Source organism: Myxine glutinosa, chromosome 6, assembly GCF_964187855.1.
Source record: "Myxine glutinosa chromosome 6, kmMyxGlut1.1, whole genome shotgun sequence".
NCBI classification, from domain to species: domain Eukaryota; kingdom Metazoa; phylum Chordata; class Myxini; order Myxiniformes; family Myxinidae; genus Myxine; species Myxine glutinosa.
The window spans coordinates 272,501-295,494 of record NC_136266.1 but is presented as its reverse complement, the minus strand read 5'-3'; the positions used below and the strand labels follow the sequence as shown (position 1 = coordinate 295,494).

The following is a 22,994-nucleotide window of genomic DNA, read 5'->3' as shown; positions in this document are numbered from 1 at the left end:
CTCCCACCTTCACCTCAAACTCACCACTGTTCCCGTCCTTCGTCCTTACAGCTGTGCACGCTCTTTTGTACATTGCCATTATTACTCTGATCAACCATTCCTCCACTCCCAACTTCCTCAATGCCCATGTCAAGACTTTGCGTGGAACCCTATCGAATGCTTTCTCCAGATCAACAAACCCAAGAAACAACTTCTTCCTCTTCTCCATGTACTTCTCCTGCAACTGCCTCACAATAAAGAGCGCGTCTGTCATTCCTCTTCCTGGCATAAATCCAAACTGCATTTCGTCGATCTTCACCTTCTTCCTTATCCTCCTCTCCAACACCCTTTCCAATACCTTCATTCAATGCTCCAATAACTTTATCGCTCGGTACGAGCCACACTCCAGAGGGTCACCTTTCCCTTATATAGAGGGACGAGGGTACTCAGTTCCCAATCCACTGGAATGCGGCCTTCTTTCACCACCAGATTACAGATCTCTGTCATTCTCTTCACACCCCAACTTCCTGCTGCCTTCAACATATCTCCCACAACTCCCGTCGGCCCTCCCGCTTTTCTACTCTTCATTGCTTTTATCGCTTCCTCAACTTCCTTCTCAGTTATCTTCTCTGCCGGTCCTAAAACTGGGTGACTCTCTATGTTGCCATCCCATTCATTCTCTGTATTCAACAGCATTTCCATTTATCTTTTCAATCTTCCTTTAATTCCATCTGGGTCCACAACGATTTGTCCCACTTCATCCTTCAAGCAACTCACCCCCATCACATCACACCTCTCTTTTGCTATCTGCTTTGCAATCCTGAATACCGCTCTCTGGCCCTCTTCCGAATCCAAGCGTTCTCCAAACATTTTCCTCCATGCCTCCTGCGCCTTTGCTACCTCTTTCTTTGCAGCCTTCTTGGCTGCCTTATAACTTTCATGCTCTGTTTTTTCTGCTCCCGTACCCTTCGCCTTCTGCCACTCCTTGAACTTCCTCCTCTTCTAGTCAATCCTCTTTCCAACTTCATCATCCCACAACCATGTTTCCGAGTGCCTCGGGGGTCCTTTTGTCCATCCACATACCTCACCAACGGCTCCCAACAGACTATCTTTCATTGACATCCAACCACTTTCAAGCTCAACCACATCATCCTCTACCATACTCAGCCTCTCTTTTAATGCCTCCCTTACTGTCACCTGTTTCAACCTCCACAGCTTCATTCTCGGTTGGTACTTCACCCGCCGAGCTCCCCTCGCACCTTTCACCCTTATGTCGCAGACAACCAAGTGGTGCTGTGAAACAGCCTCCTCCCCCGGGATCACCTTTGTGTCCCGGAGGTGCCCCCTATCTCACATACGCACCATCAGGTAGTCAACGGTTGTCATCGACCCACCTGACATGTATGTAACAAGCTTATTATCCCCTTTCTGGAACTGAGTGTTACAAATCAACAAATCAGCTCCATCAGCAAACTCCAAAATCCTTTCACCTTCTCCATTTCTCACTCCATATCCGTAACCCCCATGAACTCCCTCAAAACCGTCCATACTCCTTCCCACATGTCCATTTAGGTCGCCTCCTACCACAACAACCTCCTAATCTTTCATGTTTTCCATCAGCTTCTCTATCGCACACCAGAACTTGTCCTTCTCTTCATCGCTCCGACCAACCTGCGGAGCATATCCCGAGATGACGTTCACCAAGAGCTTTCCAATCATCATTTTCACCATCATCAACCTATCACTCACTCTCGTCACACTCACCACACTGTCTACAAACTCATCAGAAAACAGGACACCAACACCATTCACGCCCTCCAGGCACCTTTGCCACACAAACTTGTATTTCTGTCCCTGCCTACCCTTCATCATTCTCACACCACTTCCCTTCCATCTCGTCTCCTGCACACAACATATGTCCACTCTTCTTCTGACCAATACTTCCACCACATCTCCTGATCTCCCTGTCATTGTCCCTACATTCCATGTCCCAAACCTCAGAAACCGATCTCCACTTTGGGCTGTACCCTGCCCATATGTAGTTGTAATTGTCATGGTTCTCTTTTTGAGGCAATGTTTTATGGCCGGATGCCCTTCCTTCTACCCAGATATTCGAAAAACCATTTTTACTTTAAGCACAAATATGTGGATAAAAGGGAAGTGATTCTACCCGGATATTCGAAAAATCATTTTTACTTTCAGCACAAATATATAGATAAAAGAAAAGGGAAGAGATTCTACCCGGATATTGGAAAACCATTTTTACTTTAAGCACAAATATATAGATAAAAGGGAAGAGATTTTACCCAGATATTCGAAAAATCATTTTTACTTTGAGCACAAATATATAGATAAAAGAAAAGGGAAGAGATTCTACCCAGATATTGGAAAACCATTTTTACTTTAAGCATAAATATATAGATAAAAGGGAAGAGATTCTACCCAGATATTCGAAAACCATTTTTACTTTAAGCGAAAAATATCTATAAATTACATGATTTTCATCAAGAAAATTGTATTTTAAGCGAAAAAATATCTATAAAATATGAGATTTTCATCAAGAAAATTTTATTTTGAGCGAAAACGTATCTATAAATTACCACGAGATTTTTAGTTTAAATAAAGTTTTACTAAAAAATATGGTGAATACAACGTATTGCGATGTTTGTAATCATGAATACAAATATTATAAAAACCACCTTCAAACCCACAAACACACATTTAATCTACTTCATCGACTATCTCCTCTTGAGAGAGAAACAAAACATTGTGATGTCTGTTCTAAGGATGTCTTGAAGAAAAGTTTTCCCAGAAACCTTCAATCAAAAAAACACAAGAAGAATGAAGCGACAGTTGTATACTCTATTAAAAACTCTGATGGAGCATTTAAGGGACATGTTAAGATAAGGGTTTTTGAGTTTGGAACTCCAGGACCAAAATCAATAGCTTGAGAGGCGGTTGAGATGGTTAAACCTGCTGTTGAAACACTTGTAAAAGATACGTTGACTGAGATTAATACTTTAAAGTTTTATATGGAAGTAAAAATGGGTATGGTAAAAGATGGTGTTGAAGAAACTCCCGATATGAGAACAGACCCTCACATTATCACATCATTCCAATATTTCCTATCATCAGGTGTTTGTGGTGAACTTGTAAAACAGGAGCAGGATGTAGATAATACTGTGGTGGGTAGTGGATATAGTATTAGTAAAATCATTTTCTTAGATATACACATTCTGAAATCAGATCCTCTTAAAGCTTCTTCTTACATTGATTTACCAAGGGTTATAAAACTTTAAAAAGCCATTGTTAATATTCAAAACAAAGATAATAAATGTTTCCTATGGTCTGTTCTCGCTCACCTTCATCCCCCATATTGGAACCCTGAGAGAGTGTCACATTATAAGAAATATGAGAATACGTTAAATGTTAAAGGTTTGAAGTTTCCAATGTCATTGATTGATATTCTAAAATTTGAGGAAATGAATAATATATCCGTTAATGTTTATCGACCAACAAAAACAAACAAAGTTCAGATTTAAAAAATTTCTGATAACTATAAAAATGATGAAACTCATATTGACCTTCTTTGTTTTAGTTTAGAAGAAAATTCACATCACGCTTACATCAAAAATTTGTCTCGATTAATCACCCCACAAGTAGTCAAAAGAAAATGTAAAAGATATATTTGTAAGCGTTGTCTTAACTTCTTTCATACTAAAGAAAGATTAAACCAACATTCAAAATACTGTAGTGATCATAAATCCACCATAATTAAAATGCCAAAAGTAGGTTCATACATATCATTTAAAGATTTCAACACGACTATAAAACTTCCAATTGTGATATATGCTGATTTTGAAAGTACCCCTGAAAAAATAGATACTGCTTCTCCAAATCCAAAAGAATCATACACAAATAAATATCAAAAACATACTCCTTGTGGTTTTTGTTATTATATCAAATCATCCGTTGGTGATGAATATAACAAGTTAGTGTGGGAACTGTGCTCGCACGATAAAATCGGACAAAATGGACGACGCCAGGAATTAAGTTTCTCTGAGCTATTTATTCCCAGCTCACTCAAACGAACTCCAAAGCACTGAATCAGCCCATCGAACGGGCGGCAATATATATCAGAAACTCAACACACAAAAGCCACGCCTCTCAGGCGGGGCGTGGTATGCAAATAGATAAGCCACGCCTCTCAACAGGGCGTGGTATGCAAGGCAAGCGTTCGCCCGGTAAAGGCAAGTCTCAACACGCCCGGGTGAGTCTGGACACGTGACCGCTCGCCGGTTGCGTCATCGGCCGGTGCAGGGTAATTGTGTCATGCCACCGGTAACCGCTACATTAGAGGTGTATGGAGGCTCAAATACCCCAGAGGAGTTTGTGAAACGACTAGAAAAAGACTGTGTTCGATTAACCAAGATAATGAGAGAAACAAATAAACCAATGTTCTTGACGAGTGAAGAGAAAAGGGAATTTAGAAAAAACAATGTTTGTCATATTTGTGAGGAGAAAATTGGTGAAGGTCTAAAGGTTAGAGATCATTGTCATCTCACTGGTAAATATAGAGGTCCGGCTCATCAAAGTTGTAATATTAATTATAAACTCCCCTCTTTCATTCCTGTCTTTCTTCATAACAATGCTCATTATGATATGCATCTATTTATTAATGAACTTTCAAAGACATCTGGAGACATTTCAGCAATTCCTAACATGGATCAGAAATACATTTCATTCACAAAAACAATAAATAAATCTCCTATAACTCATATCAGGTTTCTTGATACATTTAAATTTATGGCAAGTCCATTATCTGACTTGGTATCAAATATTAAAAACTTTCCGAGTCTTTCAGAGTATTTCATAAACCAAGAAGGGATTGAACTCTTATCACAAAAGGGGATATATCCGTATCCGTATGATTATATGGATTCATTTGAGAGATTTGAAGAAACACAACTTCCCTCAAAAGAAAATTTGTATAACGAGTTAAATAAAAGTCATACATCTGATAAAGATTATACTCGAGCACAAAATGTTTGGGAAAAGTTTAATATAAAGAACCTTGGAGAGTATCATGATTTGTATCTTAAAACTGATGTCCTACTATTGGCTGATGTATTTGAGACTTTTAGAACCGTCTGCCATAATAAAAATTCCTATGGATTAGACCCCGCTCACTAACACTGCTCCTAGTTTGGCTTGGAGTGCTACGTCAAAAATGACAAAACAGGCTTTGGATTTAATCAGTGATGTCGATATGCTCTTGATGATAGAAAAGACTAAACGAGGAGGAATATCACAAGTCTGTTCGAGTCGATATGCTAAAGCTAACAACCAATATCTTTCTAATTATGATGACACAAAAGATAGTTCTTATTTGATGTATTATGATGCTAACAATTTGTATGGATGGGCTATGTCTCAAGCCCTACCTTATGGAGAACTTAGGTGGGTTAAAGAGAAAGATTATGAAAAGGTTTTACAGGATATCGTTATCTCTACACAAAAAGAATTGGATAAAGCTAAAATTGGACATTATTTTGAGGTTGATTTGAAATATCCTGAAGAACTTCATAATAAACATAAAGATCTGCCTTACGCTCCTGATAAAGGAAGACCAAGAAAAGAATGGTTCGGTGATTATCAACAATCATTTAATACCAAAGGTAAATCAACAGAAAAATTACTTACTACATTATATAATAAAGGAAATTATGTTTTACACCAAAGGAACTTGAGACAATGTTTATCAGCAGGGTTGAGAATAAAGAAGATCCATAGAGTTTTCCAGTTCAAACAAAGCCATTGGTTGAAAACATATATTGATTTTAATACACTCCAGAGAACTGAAGCAAAAACAGATTTTGAAAAGGACTTTTATAAATTGATGAATAATGTGGTCTTTGGTAAGACCATGGAAAATGTTAGGAATAGACAAAACATAAGACTTGCTACATCTTGGAAACAAGCAACAAAATTAATTAATAGACCCAGTTTTCAAAGAGCAGAGGTGTTTTCAGAGAACTTTTGTGCTATCCATTTGGTTAAAGAAAGTATTGAAATGGATAAACCTATTTATATTGGAACATCAATTCTTGATTTATCAAAGTCATTAATGTATGATTACTTTTACAATAACTTAAGGAAGAAATATCAAAATGATGTTAATCTCCTTTATATGGATACAGATAGTTTTATTTTGAAAATTGATACAGAAGATGTTTATTCAGATATGATTGATGATATTGATTTGTATGACACGAGTAATTACAAGCCGGGTGATAAGTTGTTTTCTTCAAAAAATAAAAAGGTTGTTGGAAAGTTTAAGGATGAATTGGGGGGTAAGGTAATGAGTGAATTTATAGGATTGAGGTCTAAGGCTTATGCTTATAAATATATTGATCATAATATTGAAAAGAGTGATAAAAAGTTGAAAGGAATAAAGAAAAATGTGATGAAAGAAACAATAAACTTTGAAAATTATTATAATTGTGTGACTTTAAAGAAAGAAAAGTTCAGAAAAATGAATACGATAAGAAGTTATAAACATCAATTATATACAGAGGAGGTGAATAAGAAGGCATTAGGAGCTTTTGATGATAAGAGGATTATTTTGGAAAATGGAATTGATAGTGTCCCTTATGGTTATAAGTGTTAAGATAAATATAAGTGATTCGCGGGCCATTTTTGACCCACGGAATAAATATCTCAGATAAGAGAAATATATAAGTATAAGTGATAAGATAAATGTGTGTACCCTGGTACCCTGGATTAGAATAGGTACACCGTATCCCTGCATGTCATAAGAGGTGACTAAGAGGGTTGGCGCCAGGAAGGGCATCCGGCCATAAAAACATTGCCTCAAAAAGAGAACCATGACAATTACAACTACATATGGGCAGGGTACAGCCCAAAGTGGAGATCGGTTTCTGAGGTTTGGGACATGGAATGTAGGGACAATGACAGGGAGATCAGGAGAAGTGGTGGAAGTATTGGTCAGAAGAAGAGTGGACATATGTTGTGTGCAAGAGACGAGATGGAAGGGAAGTGGTGTGAGAATGGTGAATGGTAGGCAGGGACAGAAATACAAGTTTGTGTGGCAAGGGTGCCCGGAGGGCGTGAATGGTGTTGGTGTCCTGTTTTCTGAGGAGTTTGTAGACAGTGTGGTGAGTGTGACTAGAGTGAGTGATAGGTTGATGATGGTGAAAATGATGATTGGAAAGCTCTTGTTGAACGTCATCTCGGGATATGCTCCGGAGGTTGGTCGGAGCGATGAAGAGAAGGACAAGTTCTGGTGTGCAATAGAGAAGCTGATGGAAAACGTGAAAGATGAGGAAGTTGTTGTGGTAGGAGGAGACCTAAATGGACATGTGGAAGGAGTATGGACGGTTTTGAGGGAGTTCATGGGGGTTACGGATATGGTGTGAGAAATGGAGAAGGTGAAAGGATTTTGGAGTTTGCTGATGGAGCTGATTTGTTGATTTGTAATACTCAGTTCCAGAAAGAGGATAATAAGCTTGGTACATACACGTCCGGTGGGTCGACGACAACCGTTGACTACCTGATGGTGCGTAAGCGAGATAGGGGGCACCTCCAAGACACAAAGGTGATCCCGGGGGAGGAGGCTGTTTCACAGCACCACTTGGTTGTCTGCGACATAAGGGTGAAAGGTGGGAGGAGAGCTCGGCGGGTGAAGTACCAACCGAGAATGAAGGTGTGGAGGTTGAAAGAGGTGACAGTAAGGGAGGCATTAAAAGAGAGGCTGAGTAGGGTAGAGGATGATGTGGTTGAGCTTGAACGTGGTTGGATGTCAATGAAAGCTAGTCTGTTGGGAGCCGTTGGTGAGGTATGTGGATGGGCAAAAGGACCACCGAGGCACTCGGAAACATGGTGGTGGGATGAGGAAGTTGGAAAGAGGATTGGCAAGAAGAGGAAGAAGTTCAAGGAGTGGCAGAAGGCGAAGGGTACGGGGGCAGAAAAGGCAGAGCATGAAAGTTATAAGGCAGCCAAGAAGGCTGCAAAGAAAGAGGTAGCAAAGGCGCAGGAGACATGTAGGAAAATGTTCGGAGAACGCTTGGATTCGGAAGAGGGTCAGAAAGCAGTATTCAGGATTGCAAAGCAGATAGCAAAAGAGAGGTGTGATGTGATGGGGGTGAGTTGCTTGAAGGATGAAGTGGGACAAATCGTTGTGGACCCAGTTGGAATTAAAGGAAGATGGAAAAGATATATGGAAATGCTGTTGAATACAGAGAATGAATGGGATGGCAACATAGAGAGTAACCCAGTTTTAGGACCGGCAGAGAAGATAACTGAGAAGGAAGTTGAGGAAGCGATAAAAGCAATGAAGAGTAGAAAAGCGGGAGGGCCGACAGGAGTTGTGGGAGATATGTTGAAGGCAGCAGGAAGTTGGGGTGTGAAGATAATGACAGAGATCTGTAATCTGGTGGTGAAAGAAGGCCGCATTCCAGTGGATTGGGAACTGAGTACCCTCGTCCCTCTAAACAAGGGGAAAGGTGACCCTCTGGAGTGTGGCTCGTACCGAGCGATAAAGTTATTGGAGCATGGAATGAAGGTATTGGAAAGGGTGTTGGAGAGGAGGATAAGGAAGAAGGTGAAGATCGACGAAATGCAGTTTGGATTTATGCCAGGAAGAGGAACGACAGACGTGCTCTTTATTGTGAGGCAGTTGCAGGAGAAGTACATGGAGAAGAGGAAGAAGTTGTTTCTTGGGTTTGTTGATCTGGAGAAAGCATTCGATAGGGTTCCACGCAAAGTATTGACATGGGCATTGAGGAAGTTAGGAGTGGAGGAATGGTTGATCAGAGTAGTGATGGCAATGTACAAAAGAGCGCGCACAGCTGTAAGGACGAAGGACGGGAACAGTGGTGAGTTTGAGGTGAAGGTGGGAGTGCCTCAGGGGTCGGTACAAAGTCCACAACTATTTGTAGCTTTGATGGAGGTGCTGGCTCAGAACGTAAAGGAGGGTTTACCGTGGGAGTTGTTGTATGCAGATGATCTGGTGTTGATTGCGGAAAGTATGGATGGACTGAAGGAAAAGATGAACAAGTGGAAGGAATGGATGGAGACAAAAGGTCTGAAGGTGAATATAGGAAAGACGAAGGTGATGACAAGTGGTAAAGCATGTGGTGAGGTGGAAAGAAGTGGGAAGTGGCCGTGTGCTGTGTGCAGGAAGGGTGTTGGAGTGAACTCCATTCAATGTACAATGTGTGCTGAGTGGGTTCATCAAAAATGTAGTGGTCTGAGAGGGTCATTAACCAGTGTGGCAGCTACATTCAAATGTAAGGTGTGCTCAGAGGGAGCTGCAGATGGAGGAAATGTTGAGTTGGATCTTGGAGACGGCGTGAAGCTGGAAGGTGTGAAAACATTTTGCTACCTCGGAGACATGCTGAATGGAGAAGATGGATCAGACTCGGCAACGGTTGCTCGAGTGAGATGTGCATGGAAGAAGTTTCGGGAACTGAGTGGCGTGCTGATGAGGAGGGGAGTGTCGTTGAAGCTGAAGGGAAAGGTGTATGCTGCATGTGTGAGAAGTGTTATGATTTATGGGAGCGAGACATGGGTAATGAACGTAGAGCAGCAACGAAGGCTGGAAAGAGTGGAAATGCGAATGGTTTGGTGGATGTGCGGTGTATCGTTGAGAGAGAGGAAGACAAATGATGAATTGCGAAAGATGATGGGAATAGAGCCTGTGATTGATGCTGTGAAGAGGAACAGGTTGAGATGGTTTGGTCATGTGTTGAGGAAGGATGAAAGTGACTGGTTGAGAAGAGTGATGGAAATGAATGTAGAAGGAAGTAGAGGACGGGGAAGACTGAGAAAGACTTGGCTAAAGATGGTGGAAGAAGAAATGCGGGCAAGGGGGTTAACAAGGAGAGATGCAGAAAATAGGGCAAAATGGAGAAGATTGTCATGGGGACCGCAAGGCTAAGAAAAAGGGTGGAAAAGTGGAAGCCTTGCCGGAATGCGCTTTTTATCGGCCATTTTGGACAAATATGGTGACCGAACCACGTGACTGATGATGTCATCATTATTTGTTTTCTAAACTAATTTATTCCTTGATGATGCTCAAGAAATTTCATCTTGATCGGATGAAGTTTTGTACTTCTCAAATTATGACGTCATAATGAAGGCACCTATGACATCATCATTAACATATTTTATTCCCCATGGAGAGTTCTTTACAATGAGCCATGTCTCAATTTTTTCTGTTCAGCACTTTCGGAGATATAATAGAGGTGCAAAGTTTTTCGGTTTTCCCAAAATGGCGGCGAAACACACACGATTTTCAAACATGCCACACAGATAAGAATGATGGCTTACATATGCACGCCATTTTCTTTCGAGATCAGATCCAATATGACGGACTCTCGTCCATTTTGTGACTTAAACGTGTCCCCAACCACTTCTCGGACATGCATGGACCGATTTTGTTCAGACCTGACATGGTCTGGTGCTGCTCCCTGTTCAGCAAACTCTACTCTTATGGGTATCTCCACACATGACTCTTGGACTGCCTCTTCTGTCCTAGTCAACGTGTTGCTCTAAATGGAATTCTCTCATTTCGTCTTCTTGTCCAAGCTGGTGTTTCTCAAGGCAGTGTTTTGGGCCCTGTACTTTTTCTGGTCTTCATCAATGATCTTTCCGACTCTCTGGAAAATCCTCTATATTTTTGCTGATGACTCCACTCTCTGCCGCTCCATATCTCAACTTTCAGATTGGCAGGTAGCAGCCTCTTCACTCTCTGCAGACCTGGACAAAATCACAGACTGGTCAAACAAGTGGAACATGTCTTTGAATCCTGAGAAATCTCACACTCTCACAATGTCTCTCCGAAAAGACCGTCTGGACAACTGTCCCATTAGTCCGTGGGCTGAGTAGGGTTTACATGCACCGCCCCCACAACTTAACTTCCCGGGTATGTCCATGTACCCCCCACCCTAGGGGTTAGGAAAAACCATGTTAACAGAAAAAAAACTCATTCCCTCATAGTTTGACCTCTGGTGACCTCATTAGTGACCCCATTTGCATATAACACATATCATTGTAAAGAGTGTCCCAGGACAAACATTTTGAGGGGTCATATGCAACCATAGGATGACTAGGTAAAAAGTTATGGCCATTTGAATTTCGCCTACTCCTAATTTTCGGAAATCACTGACACAGGGGGGGGGGGGGGGGGTAACATCAAAATATGCGTGGGAGCTACCTTGGGAATGAGTTTTTTGCTGTTAACATGGTTTTTCCTAACCCCTATGGTGGGGGGTACATGGACATACCCGGGAAGTTAAGTTGTGGGGGGGGGGGGGGGGGGGTGCATGTAAACCCTACTCAGCCCACGGACTACATCTACTTTCTGAACAATCCTTTTGAAGAAGTTCCGTCTCTCAAGCTTTTGGGTCTCACTGTCTACCATGGTCTTTCCTGGGAAAACCACATTTCCAAGCTGGCCTCCAAAGCCAGTCGCCGACTGGGCATCCTCCATCGTGCGAGGTCTTTCCTTGGAACCTCTGAGTTCCTCACCATATACAAAGTTTTCATCCGCAGTTCAATGGAATACTGCTGTCTCCTCTGGGCCGGTGCTCCTGCCTCACACCCAGCTCAGCTTCAGGCTGTTGAAACCAAAGTTTTCAGAATCATTGGTATCTCCCACGATGAAGCTGACTCTGAGGGTCTTTCACTTGCTTCTGAGGGTCTTACAGTGTACCTCATACACTGTTGCAGGCAGGTTGGTGGTCTTTCTGTCTTCTACCGACTTTTCTCCGGCCAAGCCCCCCCTAGTCTGTCTATGCTCTGTCCCCCAAATATTCCTGCAGGACGCACAAGATCTGCCAGCAAGCCTCTTCTGGTGAAACTGCCAAAATCAAGACTCTCTGCTCACCTTCACTCTTTCATTCCTCTTTTCTCCCGCCTCTGGAACAATCTCCCACGCTCTCTTCAATCCCTCTCCTCCCTCCAGGTCTTTAAAACAGCTGTTCACCACCATCTCTTATCTTCCCCCATCCAAAACCTTTAGCTGAGATATTCCTCCACTCTAAACACTTTGTTCTTCATTTATCTGAGATATTTTCCCTAAATAACCTGTGGAAAAAAATAGAAAAGGATGTCATCATCATGACTTTGTCTCAGACAAGCTTACAAGTTATCTTGGCCTTTCACTTCCCATCATCCCCACAGGTATTTGGAGAGAAAGACGGGGACGGATTCTACCGGGGTGAAGTTGGAGGTTGCCTCGGTTTTGTTCCTTGTAATATGGTGTCTGAAATACAAGCTGATGCAAACATGGCTGCAGAACTTTTCCAGCAAGGTTATCTCCCAGCCAATTCGGTTGTGGAGAGAAAAGGTGAGATTAAAAGAAAGACATTGCCCTCCATGTTCTGCCGCCATCTTGTATTTATAGCGGTGTTTACCTTGTTTGATAATTGTCCACTACGTCGGCCTCATGTGGTACCTCATACACATGTGCCATAGCAACTACAATGAGCATTATTCTACAATGAGCAAATGCCTGGTGAATGGAATTTGAACCTGGGTTCCCCACATAAGCCAGGTGGCCATTATGGATTGGGGGCTGATGGATTTGGTCTCATCCGTCCATCCATCCTTCCATCTGTCCACAACCATATCTCACAGATGTAACGACCGATTTTTGTTCATACTTGTTACAAAGACAATACATGATGGTATACACATTCACATCATATTGTTTTGCGTTGCGATCAAAGATGGCCGACTGGCAGCCATTTTAGTTGTAAAAGGCCCGATGTTGAACAAGTCCTCAACCATTTCTCGGACATACATTAACTGATGTTGTTCAAACTTGGCACACAGATAAAGAATGATGGTGCTTATCCAGGGGTTTAGAAGCGAGCACTTTAGTGTTCCCATCTAATATTTGTGTTAATAATAACCTAACTCATAAGCATAAATTTTGTCAAAAAGTGCCAGCACACAATGGCCTGCGATTTGTAAAAGATTACTTGAGACCTTCGACATCCACAGCCTGATTGCAGAAAGGACACCTAATGTCATATTGAATGGTGCTGGTGGAGGCTTATGATGCTCTGGACTAAGAGTTGGGGCATTTGTAACAAGTCGTGGACGTTTCTGTGGCCAAGAAGCAATTCTGCATGGGTTGCCAATACGTCAAATGGTCCTGAAACTCTCTGAGCATCAATTGGAATTGAACCCATACCAGTGAGAGCAATATAACAACATCCATGACTATATCAGCAGTACAGCTGTGCCATGATGTGTGAAAGCATGGTTTAAAGTTAGAAAAATCCTTATGAAATAGAAATAGAAGGTTTTTATTTCAGGTATTAAATATGAAAGAGGAGTGAATGTCTGGAGGCATAGGGTTCTCACAGTCCTTGAAACTCCTTTGAATTCCTGCAATATGAATAAATAGCACCGCATCGCAGGCATAACCCCTCAGCCCATGCATGGTGAAAGGAAGCATTGATGATAATTTGTTATTTGAAGCGAAGTTGTACACTGAGTAGGATTTTGCAGTGAAGAAATTTCATTTTCATTCCAATTTCAAGATGGCTGCCGTGGCGGCCATATTGAAAATCGCAGCGCGCACATTTTCTAAAGGAACCTTCCTCTACCCAACCCCAACACACACTGCAAAAATGAACTTAATCTGACAAGCCATTCTGCTCGAAATTGACGGAAACCAATTTTAAGATGGCTGCCGTGGCGGCCATATTGAAAATCGCAGCGTGCCCATTTTCGAAAGGAACCTTCCTCTACTCAACCCCAACACTCACTGCAAAAATGGATTTAATCGGACTAGCCGTTCTGCTCGAAATTGACGGAAACCAATTCCAAGATGGCTGCCATGGTGGCCATATTGAAAATCGCAGCGCGCCCATGAACCTTCCTCTACTCAACCCCAACACACCCTGCAAAAATAGATTTAATCGGACAAGCCGTTCTGCTCGAAATTGACGGAAACCAATTTCAAGATGGCTGCCGTGGCGGCCATATTGAAAATCGCAGCGCGCCCATTTTCGAAAGGCACCTCCCTCTACTCATCCCCCACCACACACTGCAAACATGGATTTAATCGGACAAGCCGTTCTGCTCGAAATTGACGGAAGCCAATTTCAAGGTGGCTGCCGTGGTGGCCATATTGAAAATCGCAGCGCGCCCATTTTCGAAAGGAACCTTCCTCTACTCAACCCCAACACACACTGCAAAAATTTATTTTATCGGACAAGCCGTTCTCCTTGAAATTGACGGAAACCAAAACTTGACGGACCTCCGGACGCCCGTAACGACAATACCCCTTAGCCCAATTTGGGCTGAGGGGTGAAAAGCATTGTCCAGTACTGGAAAGTCCTAAATAACTTGTCCTAGTCCCCGAAAATGGGGAAAAAATTGGGCAAATATAAATAATCTGCCATCCCCCCTGGTCGGATTTGTTACTTCCGTGCCATCCTATTTAAGAGAACATTACCAAATTTTTTTTTTTTTTTTTTTTGTTGTATACTGAATCGAGGCTCGTGAAATAGCTCACATTTATTTCACAAACAAATCAACAAGACAAACAAAATATATAAAAAGAGGGAGCGGAAGACAAGATGGGGAGAGAAGGGGAAGCACACAAACACAACATTTGAGAGCAGGGAGATGTGTGGGAGGGAGAGGGCTTGGGGGGAGGAGGCGTGGGAGGAGGGGGGGGGGGTGGGAGAAGTATAAAACACAAGGACACCAAGGACTTCCAGGACAGAAGTTGGTATTTCAAAAAAGTGGATTTGGGGTGAAATTAGCGGGGGTAGAAAAGATCAAGGTTTTGGATGGGGGAAGATAAGAGATGGTGGTGAACAGCTGTTTTAAAGACGTGGAGGGTGGAGTGGGATTGAAGAGAGTGAGGGAGTTTGTTCCAGAGGTGGGAGAAAAGAGGAATGAAGGAGTGAAGGTGAGCAAAGAGTCCTGATTTTGGCAGTTTAACCATAAGAGGGCTGCAGGTAGATCTTGTGCGACCTGTAGGAATATTTGGGGGACAGAGCCCAGAGAGAGCTGGGGGGGGCAAGGCCAGAGAGGAGTCGGTAGAAGACGGAAAGATCACCAACCTGCCTGCGGTGAGTGAGTGAAAGGCCCTTGGAGTTAGCTTCATCGCGGGAGATTCCAATGATTCTGAACGCTTTGGTTTCAACAGCGTGAAGACGAGCTAGGTGTGAGGCAGGAGCACCAGCCCAGAAGGGAGAGCAGTATTCCATTGAGCTGCGGATGAAAGCCTTGTATGTTGTGAGGAGCTCAGGTGTGCCAAGGAAGGACTTCGCACAACGGAGGATGCCCAGTCTGCGACTGGCTTTGGAGGCCAGATTTGAAATGTGGTTTTCCCAGGAAAGATCATGGCAGATAGTGAGACCCAAAAGCTTGAGTGACAGAACTTCTTGGAGAGGATTATTCAGAAAGTGGATGGGAGGGTTGTCCAGTCGGTCTTTTCGGAGAGACTTCGTAAGTGTGTGAGATTTGTCAGGATTGAAAGACATGTTCCACTTGTTTGCCGAGTCTGTGATTTTGTCCAGGTCTGCAGAGAGTGAGGAGGCTGCAGACTGCCGCTCTGAGGGATGAGGAATGGAGCGACAGAGAGTAGAGTCATCAGCAAAGAGATAGAGAGGATTTTCAAGAGAGTCAGAGAGATCATTGATGAAGACCAGAAAAAGCACAGGGCCCAGAACACTGCCATGGGGAACTCCAGCCTGAACAGGAAGAGGAGATGAGAGCAACCCATTCAGGGCCACACGTTGACTACGACTAGAGAGGAAGTCCGCCAGCCATGCGTGGAGATTTCCATGGATACCAAAAGAGGAGAGTTTGGTGAGCAGAGCGGGGTGCCAGACCGTATCGAAGGCACGTGATATGTCAAGGGAGACGGCTCTAATTTCCTGTTTGGCATTGAGGACCTCCATCCATTGTTGAGAAAGCAGAAGCAGCATGTCCAGAGTAGAGTGTCCAGGTCTGAAACAAAATTGATGATCAGAGATCAAGCCATTGGAGAAGAGGAAAGATTTCATATCTGAAGCAATGATGGATTCCATGACTTTGCTGATAATTGGGAGAAGGCTGATTGGTCTGTCGTTGCTAGGATCTGTTTTTGCACCTTTTTTGTGCAAAGTGGTGATGTTGGCTGATTTCCAAGCAAAGGGCAGATGACCTTGAGCAAAAGAGAGGGTGAAGAGAACAGAGAGAGGGAATGAAAGAGCGGAAGAACAGGATTTTAGGACCCGTGGGCTGATGCCGTCAGGCCCAGTTGCAGAATCAGAGTCGAGGGTTGACAGAAACTTTTCCACCTTGTCAGGAGGAAAGGACACAGAGTCCAGGAGCAGCTGGGTACGACTGGGTATGGTGGGTACAGAGAGGGATGGGTTTGGGACACAAACCTCCCCAGGGATTATAACCTCCCCAGGGATTTACCATTAAAGCCGTGCTGAAATGGTTTGTCACGTGCAAAATCTGCAATGATGGGTCGCCACACGAAACGTGCCTTTACGGAATAGTTTATTATAAGAAGGCAAAGGACAACGAAAATGTAAAATCCCGGGACAAAAGATAGTCGGACACGATTGCACAAAATGGGCAAAAATGAAGCGTTCTCGCGATCTGAAATAACGAAAACACACAATCTTCTAACTAAAGTCATTTTCTGTGTTCCTGGGTGTTTGTTACTTGGCAAAAAAAAATGTTTGTATGTTGATCGTGTGTGTGTGTGTCTGTGTGTCTGTGTGTGTGTGTGTGTGTGTGTGTGTGTGTGTGTGTGTGTGTGTGTGTGTGTGTGTGTGTGTGTGTGTGTGTCATGATGATATATATCCAAAATTACTTGAATTTAAAAAGCAAAACCAAACTTCCACTTCAGTTTCCTTTTTGGAATTACAAATCGATATCCATAATAATAAATTTCACACCAAATTATTTGATAAATGAGATGCTTTTCCATTCCACATTGTCCGAATGCCTTTCTCAGACAGCAATATTCCTAAAAAGCTATTGCTACGTTTTTAGGGGGTAGGCAGTGATTACTTTAGTACAGGTAGAATGTATAGATTAGTGTGCTCCGATTATCGTGAAGAAGAACCACCCCATGTAATAAGTAGGGACTTCATATTAGACTTGACTGTCGGGTTAAGTTTGTATCTTCGTCCCCATCAGAGGAGTGGTGTATGTTAATTAGCTTAGGGATTATGGGTAAATTAATCCCCTGTGTGTCGATGCCTCTGTAATTTATTCCTTTATTCCTTATGACACCACACTAGACACATAGCCAAGCCACGCAATCGACACCCTAATTCATACACTAATTAATAAATACCACCGGAACCCAGACATGAAGCACTACAGCTGATTACCCCGACATGATGAGGACACAGGACGGGCAAGGCCAAGAGCCACGGCCCGAAGAGCAGTGATTGGTCGGGGTTTTGATTGACAAGACTGGTGGAGGTGGCACGAACTGGTTGGGTGAGATAGAGGTGGTGGGAGCTGATGAGAGAGCGACGCGGACAAAAGGGTTGGAGTGGCGGACATCTTCCCTTCTCGGTTTGGGTCTGGCAGTGAACGGTTGTGTACCGGCGTCTTCTCCTCATTCCTCTTTTACTTCTGGCATCTGGGCATTGAGAGCGAGCGTTCCCTTTTGCGCTTTCTCGTTCCAAAAGCGATGAGTGTACGGTTGTGCTTTGCTCTCTGCACGGGGAAGCTTGATCATGAGCGGCTGTGTTGGGACATCTTGCTGGTGGTTGTGTGGAGGAAGAGCCGCGACGGAACTGTGGTTTTCCGTATTGTTAGAAAGTCTCTGATGTTATGCGTATGATATACGTGAACGTTTCCTGCTTTGCTTATGAATGTTTTCTTGCAATATGTTGATGCCATGTTGGTGTAGTGCGAGCCTGTAATTCCTACTTTTTCTCTTACGTTGCACCGGAAAGGGAGGAGACTTCCGGCTCCTTGCTGATGGCTCGTGTGAGCGAGTTGAATGCCGCCATCTTTGCCTTGTTTTATTAAATGTTGTGCCGAAAGGGAGTTTAGTGTCTGGTCCTGTCCGAACCGTTTGATCACGGCCCTTTTCCTGGATCCACTGTTCTCTATTATCCTCCGCACTAGCTAGCCTTTACCGTAGGATTTCAAACCCTACTTTTCATGGTCCTTCGAGCCGGATAACAAACAGCTGGACAAGGAAATCATGGACGAGAATATCGCCGCTACCCTGACTGCCAATTGTACTCAAACAGCAGACAATACCAGAGACATTATCCCGGTTAGTCCTTTAACCACTCATGGCACGAATCCATTTGTCACTGTCTCGGTGGCCGCCGTCAGCCCCGCGTCTGTATTAGCCACCGAATTACCGGGTCCGGCCATCATCAGCACTGGCAATGAATTAATGGCGTCTTCCCGACACGAAAGGAATATACGTATCCCTGAACGTTTGAAAGACTTTGTTCTTAACTACGTACCAGCAAACACGAGTGGTTCTTCCCTTAATCAGGAGTGTGGGCCGAGTTCTTCTTACCGACGATATTCGTCAGGAAGCCACCGACCAAAGACTGCCTCACGATGCAGTGCACATAGCTCACGACGCAGCCATTGTTCCAGCTACAGTCGTTCATCCATTACATCCCAACTCAGTGGTATACAATCGGCTATTCTAATGGAAAAACGAAAACAGTATGAACTGGATGAACTAACATGTCAAGTTGGGGAGGATGAGAGAGCTGAGAAACGTGGACAGCAGCTGCAGGATGAAGTCCTTCAGGCTCAGCAGATGGAGCGCCAGGCTCAGGAGATGGAGCGCCAGGCTCTGAGGGAACGCGAGGCCTTGTCCGTCCAGCTAACAAGACAGAGACTTCTGAGGAAGGCCGAACAGGAACTGGAGGAAGCACGGTTGATAGTGTCGTTCTTGGATGCAGGAGATGAAGCGCCTACCTCTCCAACCGGGCGTCCAACCGTTACCGCCCAGCATACGATTCTGCACGGTGGTGGAGCTTCATGTACTCCCTCAGTTCAACCAAACAAACCATTGCCAACGCAGCTGCCGCTACTGCGGCCAGAACCGGAAATTGCCATCACTGCCGACCTACAATCCACATCCACTCCTCGATTAATCATTAATGACAATCCATCACCGAAAGAGAAGGTGAAGCAAACTCATCCAACTGCATATTCATCCGCCACCACAGCTCCATTCCAAGCTTCAAATTTTCATCCTAACATGTTACCATGTCATCAGGCACCCCATCTACCACCCTCGACTTCACCACATGGGCATCCAGTTCACCCATCTGAGACGCCTGCAACACCCAACCTCATGGACCTACTAATAGCTTCATCCTATGGCGTACCAAAACCGAGTCTGCCTTATATCCAGAGTGGCAGAGAAAGTGACTTTGCCCTTCTCAAGCTTGCATTGGATAGCCTGATAAGTAATCACACCTACTGGTTACGTAATCACAATCCTACTTGTCAGAGGAGTACAAATATCAAGTACTCTTAACCCACCTTAAGCTACCAAGTGCATACAAACTTGCTCAGGCCTACATGCATGATCCGAAGCCATACACAGTGGCCTTACGGGCCCTACAGGACAAGTATGGACAGCCAAGGCAACTCGTACAGAGCGAAATTAGTGCCATCATGAACATGGCACCAGTGAGGACTGGAGATGCAGAGGCCTTTGAAGAATTTGCTCTCGCAGTGCACTCCCTTGTGGGTATGTTACAATCCCTCGAGGGTGAGCATGGATCTGAACTACGATGTGGCTCACATGTAAACAGGCTAATTAGCAAACTGCCATCGAGCTATCGTGATGGATTCATTGAGCACTGCATTAACCAAGGACTTTTAAATGCAGATTCTAATCAGACCTACAGTGTCCTACACGTTGCACCATCTGGCAGCTTGGCTGCAGGCGAAGGCCCGAGCTAAACGTATAGCGAACCAAGCTGCTGTCCTCTACAAATGCGAGGGCCAGGGATTAGAGAGAAAGGAACAGCATTCTTCATCTTTCAAGAAGAAAGAATCACAGGCCTCGGTGTTTCACAACTCTGAGTCACTAATAGCTGGCACAAGGCCACAGCCATTGCGTAATGTTTCTTCAACAACCAAGACCAAGCCTTATTGTCCTCATTGTGACACCAGTGATCATTACCTCGGTTCCTGTGCGGAATTCAAGAAGCTTTCCACAGACCATATTATTAAGTGGATAAGGGAACATGACCGTTGCTGGAGGTGCGGTCGGTCACACCCAGCTGATCGCTGTACACTTAGGAAGCCATGCGTTGCTTGCAACGAGTTGCACCTAACCATCCTACATGATGCAGCGCAGAGATCCAGCGATACCGTCCTAATGACAGGCTCCGCACCATCTGCAGTGTACCTTGACAAGCCTTCCCGTCCACATGATGTCCTGTTAAAGGTCGTAAAGGTGCTTCTTCATGGCCCACAAGGGTCCATAGAGATCTATGCCATTCCAGACGATGGTTCAGAAAGGACTATGCTTTTGAATTCAATAACGGAGCGGCTGAACCTGGTGGGTAAACCTGAAGCATTACTGCTCAAGACAGTGCGAGAAGATACGTTGCAGTGTACCGAGGCCTCTGTCAAGCTTCAGATATCATCGGTCGAGAACCCGAACCAGAGGTATCGGATAGATGCAGCATTCACTGCCACAATGCTGTGCTTATCTGAGTATTCGTACCCAGTGGCCGATCTTCAGAAACGGCACCCCCACCTAGCTGGGATACCACTCCCTTTGATTAACAAGGCTCAACCAGCAATATTGATCGGGTCAGACTATCCGCACCTCATCTTACCAAAGCAACCTGTGCGATTTGGCCCCAAGGGTGCTCCAGTAGCAGTTTGTACCAACCTGGGCTGGTCACTACAAGGACCGGTCAGCGTACTAGAGCAAAGTGATGTGACTGAGCTCCGGAAGTCAACCTTCTGTGGAACAATGTCGGTGGACATACAGGCCTTACCTGACCCTTCACAGTACAAGACTTGGAACGCTCTGGTTGTGGCTGCACAGCAGTGTCCCAATGGGGTGGCCTGCGATCAAGACTATCTTACCTTAAGCGCTCACCAGCATGGGGAGATAGAGAATCTTCTGCTTCAACGCTCACAGCACAATAGTTTTCCGGACGAAGTCCAGATACTTGCCACGGGTAGGGATTTGCCCATCAGAGGTCGACTGGCATCTCTCTCACCTTAATATGACCGTACCCTTGTTCTCATCAGAGTAGGAGAAAGACTACGCCATGCAGATGTCCTTACACAAGATGCCGTGCATCCTATTGTTTTAGATCCTCCTCACCCAGTAACCAAGCTCCTCATTCAAGAATGTGATGACCAACTGCTTCACTGTGGTCCGGAGAGAATTCTCGCTGAAGTACGTCGCAAGTACGGTATTCTGCATGGTCGAGAGGCTATTCGTCGACAACAACATCAATGCCACGAGTGCCGAAGATGGCGTGCCAATGCAGAGGTGCCAAGGATGGCTGATCTACCCTATGCTCGGTTACGACTATACAAGCTTGCCTTCTACTCTACTGGAGTGGACTGCTTCGGTCCTTTCACCATAAAAATTGGAAGACGAACGGAGAAGCGCTGGGGTATAATCTTCAAGTGCCTCACTACCCGCAGCGTACATCTGGGCCTCCTGGAGGGCCTTGATGCTGATGCCTTTCTAATGTCCGTCCGTCCCCTCATCGCCCGTAGAGGGAAACCTCACGAGACCTTTCTGGGCTCAGATGGCCGTGCTCGAACTGCCAGCGTTCAAGTTTGTGGCAAGAACTATGTTCGACCACTTGCTAAATTGATCCGGCTGTCGAAGCTTCAAGATGATGGGTGAGGGGTGAATGGACTGAAAGACTTCCCTTTTTTTTCAAATTTATTCCACAAATTTGGTGGTGGTTGTTAGAAAGTCTCTGATGTTATGCGTATGATCTACGTGAACGTTTCCTGCTTTGCTTATGAATGTTTTCTTGCAATATGTTGATGCCATGTTGGTGTAGTGCAAGCCTGTAATTCTTACTTTTTTCTCTTACGTTGCACCGGAAAGGGAGGAGACTTCCGGCTTCTTGCTGATGGCTCGTGTGAGTGAGTTGTTTGCTGCCATCTTTGCCTTGTTTTATTAAATGTTGTGCCGAAAGGGAGTTTAGTGTCTCGTCCTGTCCGAACTGTTTGATCACTGCCCTTATCCTGGATCCACTGTTCTCTATTATCCTCCGTACTAGCTAGCCTTTGCCGTAGGATTTCAAACCCTACTTTTCACGTATAGAGGATGGGTGGATAAGCACGGCGTGGAAGAGCGGGCTGCATGCCTGCCGTTCGCTTCACGCGTAAGGCCTGTTTCGTGCCAACCAGCGCGGCCTAATGAACGCGGGCGAGTGAGGCCTTTTTCCCTTCAACACCAGAGCTGCGTCCGGATTGCATGCTCGGGGAGGGCCTAGACGATTCTTGACGAGACACCCAGACACCCAAGTTGAGCTAAGTGCCCACTAAATAACCAAACACATTTATTTTCCCGTTTTTTCCCCTTTGTCTGTATGTTGTGTCGGTCTGTGGGGATTCCCGTTTAGGAATTCAGTTTTATCGCGTTGTTTCCTTGTTACTGGCATTTTATTAAATAAACCTGTTTATTTTTGTACATTTTAATTCCGTTTCGTGTGAGTTTATTTATTGCAGGTTCGAGGACTGCCGGTGGGACCCACGAAGGTAAGCTTTTCGGCTTCTCTGCTCCCCAATTTGCCCCCACGCGTATGCTCCGCTATATTTTTGAACTGAATGCCTCGGAGTGTTAAAGCTCATTTGGTCATCCGTGCTACCCTACAGTGTTCACCAAGGGTAATCACACAAAATTTTCACGTTTTTGGTTTTGCAACACGGTTTTGGTTTTCCATTCCACATTGTCCGAATGCCTTTCTTCGACAGCAACATTCCTAAAAAGCTATTTTATGGTACGGTTGCAGGTGAAATAA

The 22,994-nt window shown here is 44.3% G+C and overlaps 1 protein-coding gene across 12 annotated transcripts in view; it reads left to right on the top strand.

Annotated features, from left to right (window-relative positions):
- The window catches only part of RIMBP2 (RIMS binding protein 2), a 716,511-nt gene that overhangs the window by 607,513 nt on the left and 86,004 nt on the right, over nucleotides 1-22,994 (top strand). For all 12 annotated transcript variants that reach the window (XM_068119472.2, XM_068119471.2, XM_068119470.2 and 9 more), the window contains one exon: nucleotides 12,187-12,352. In XM_068119472.2, coding sequence (XP_067975573.2) covers nucleotides 12,187-12,352 — 166 coding nt within the window. The remainder of the gene's footprint in view (nucleotides 1-12,186; nucleotides 12,353-22,994) is intronic.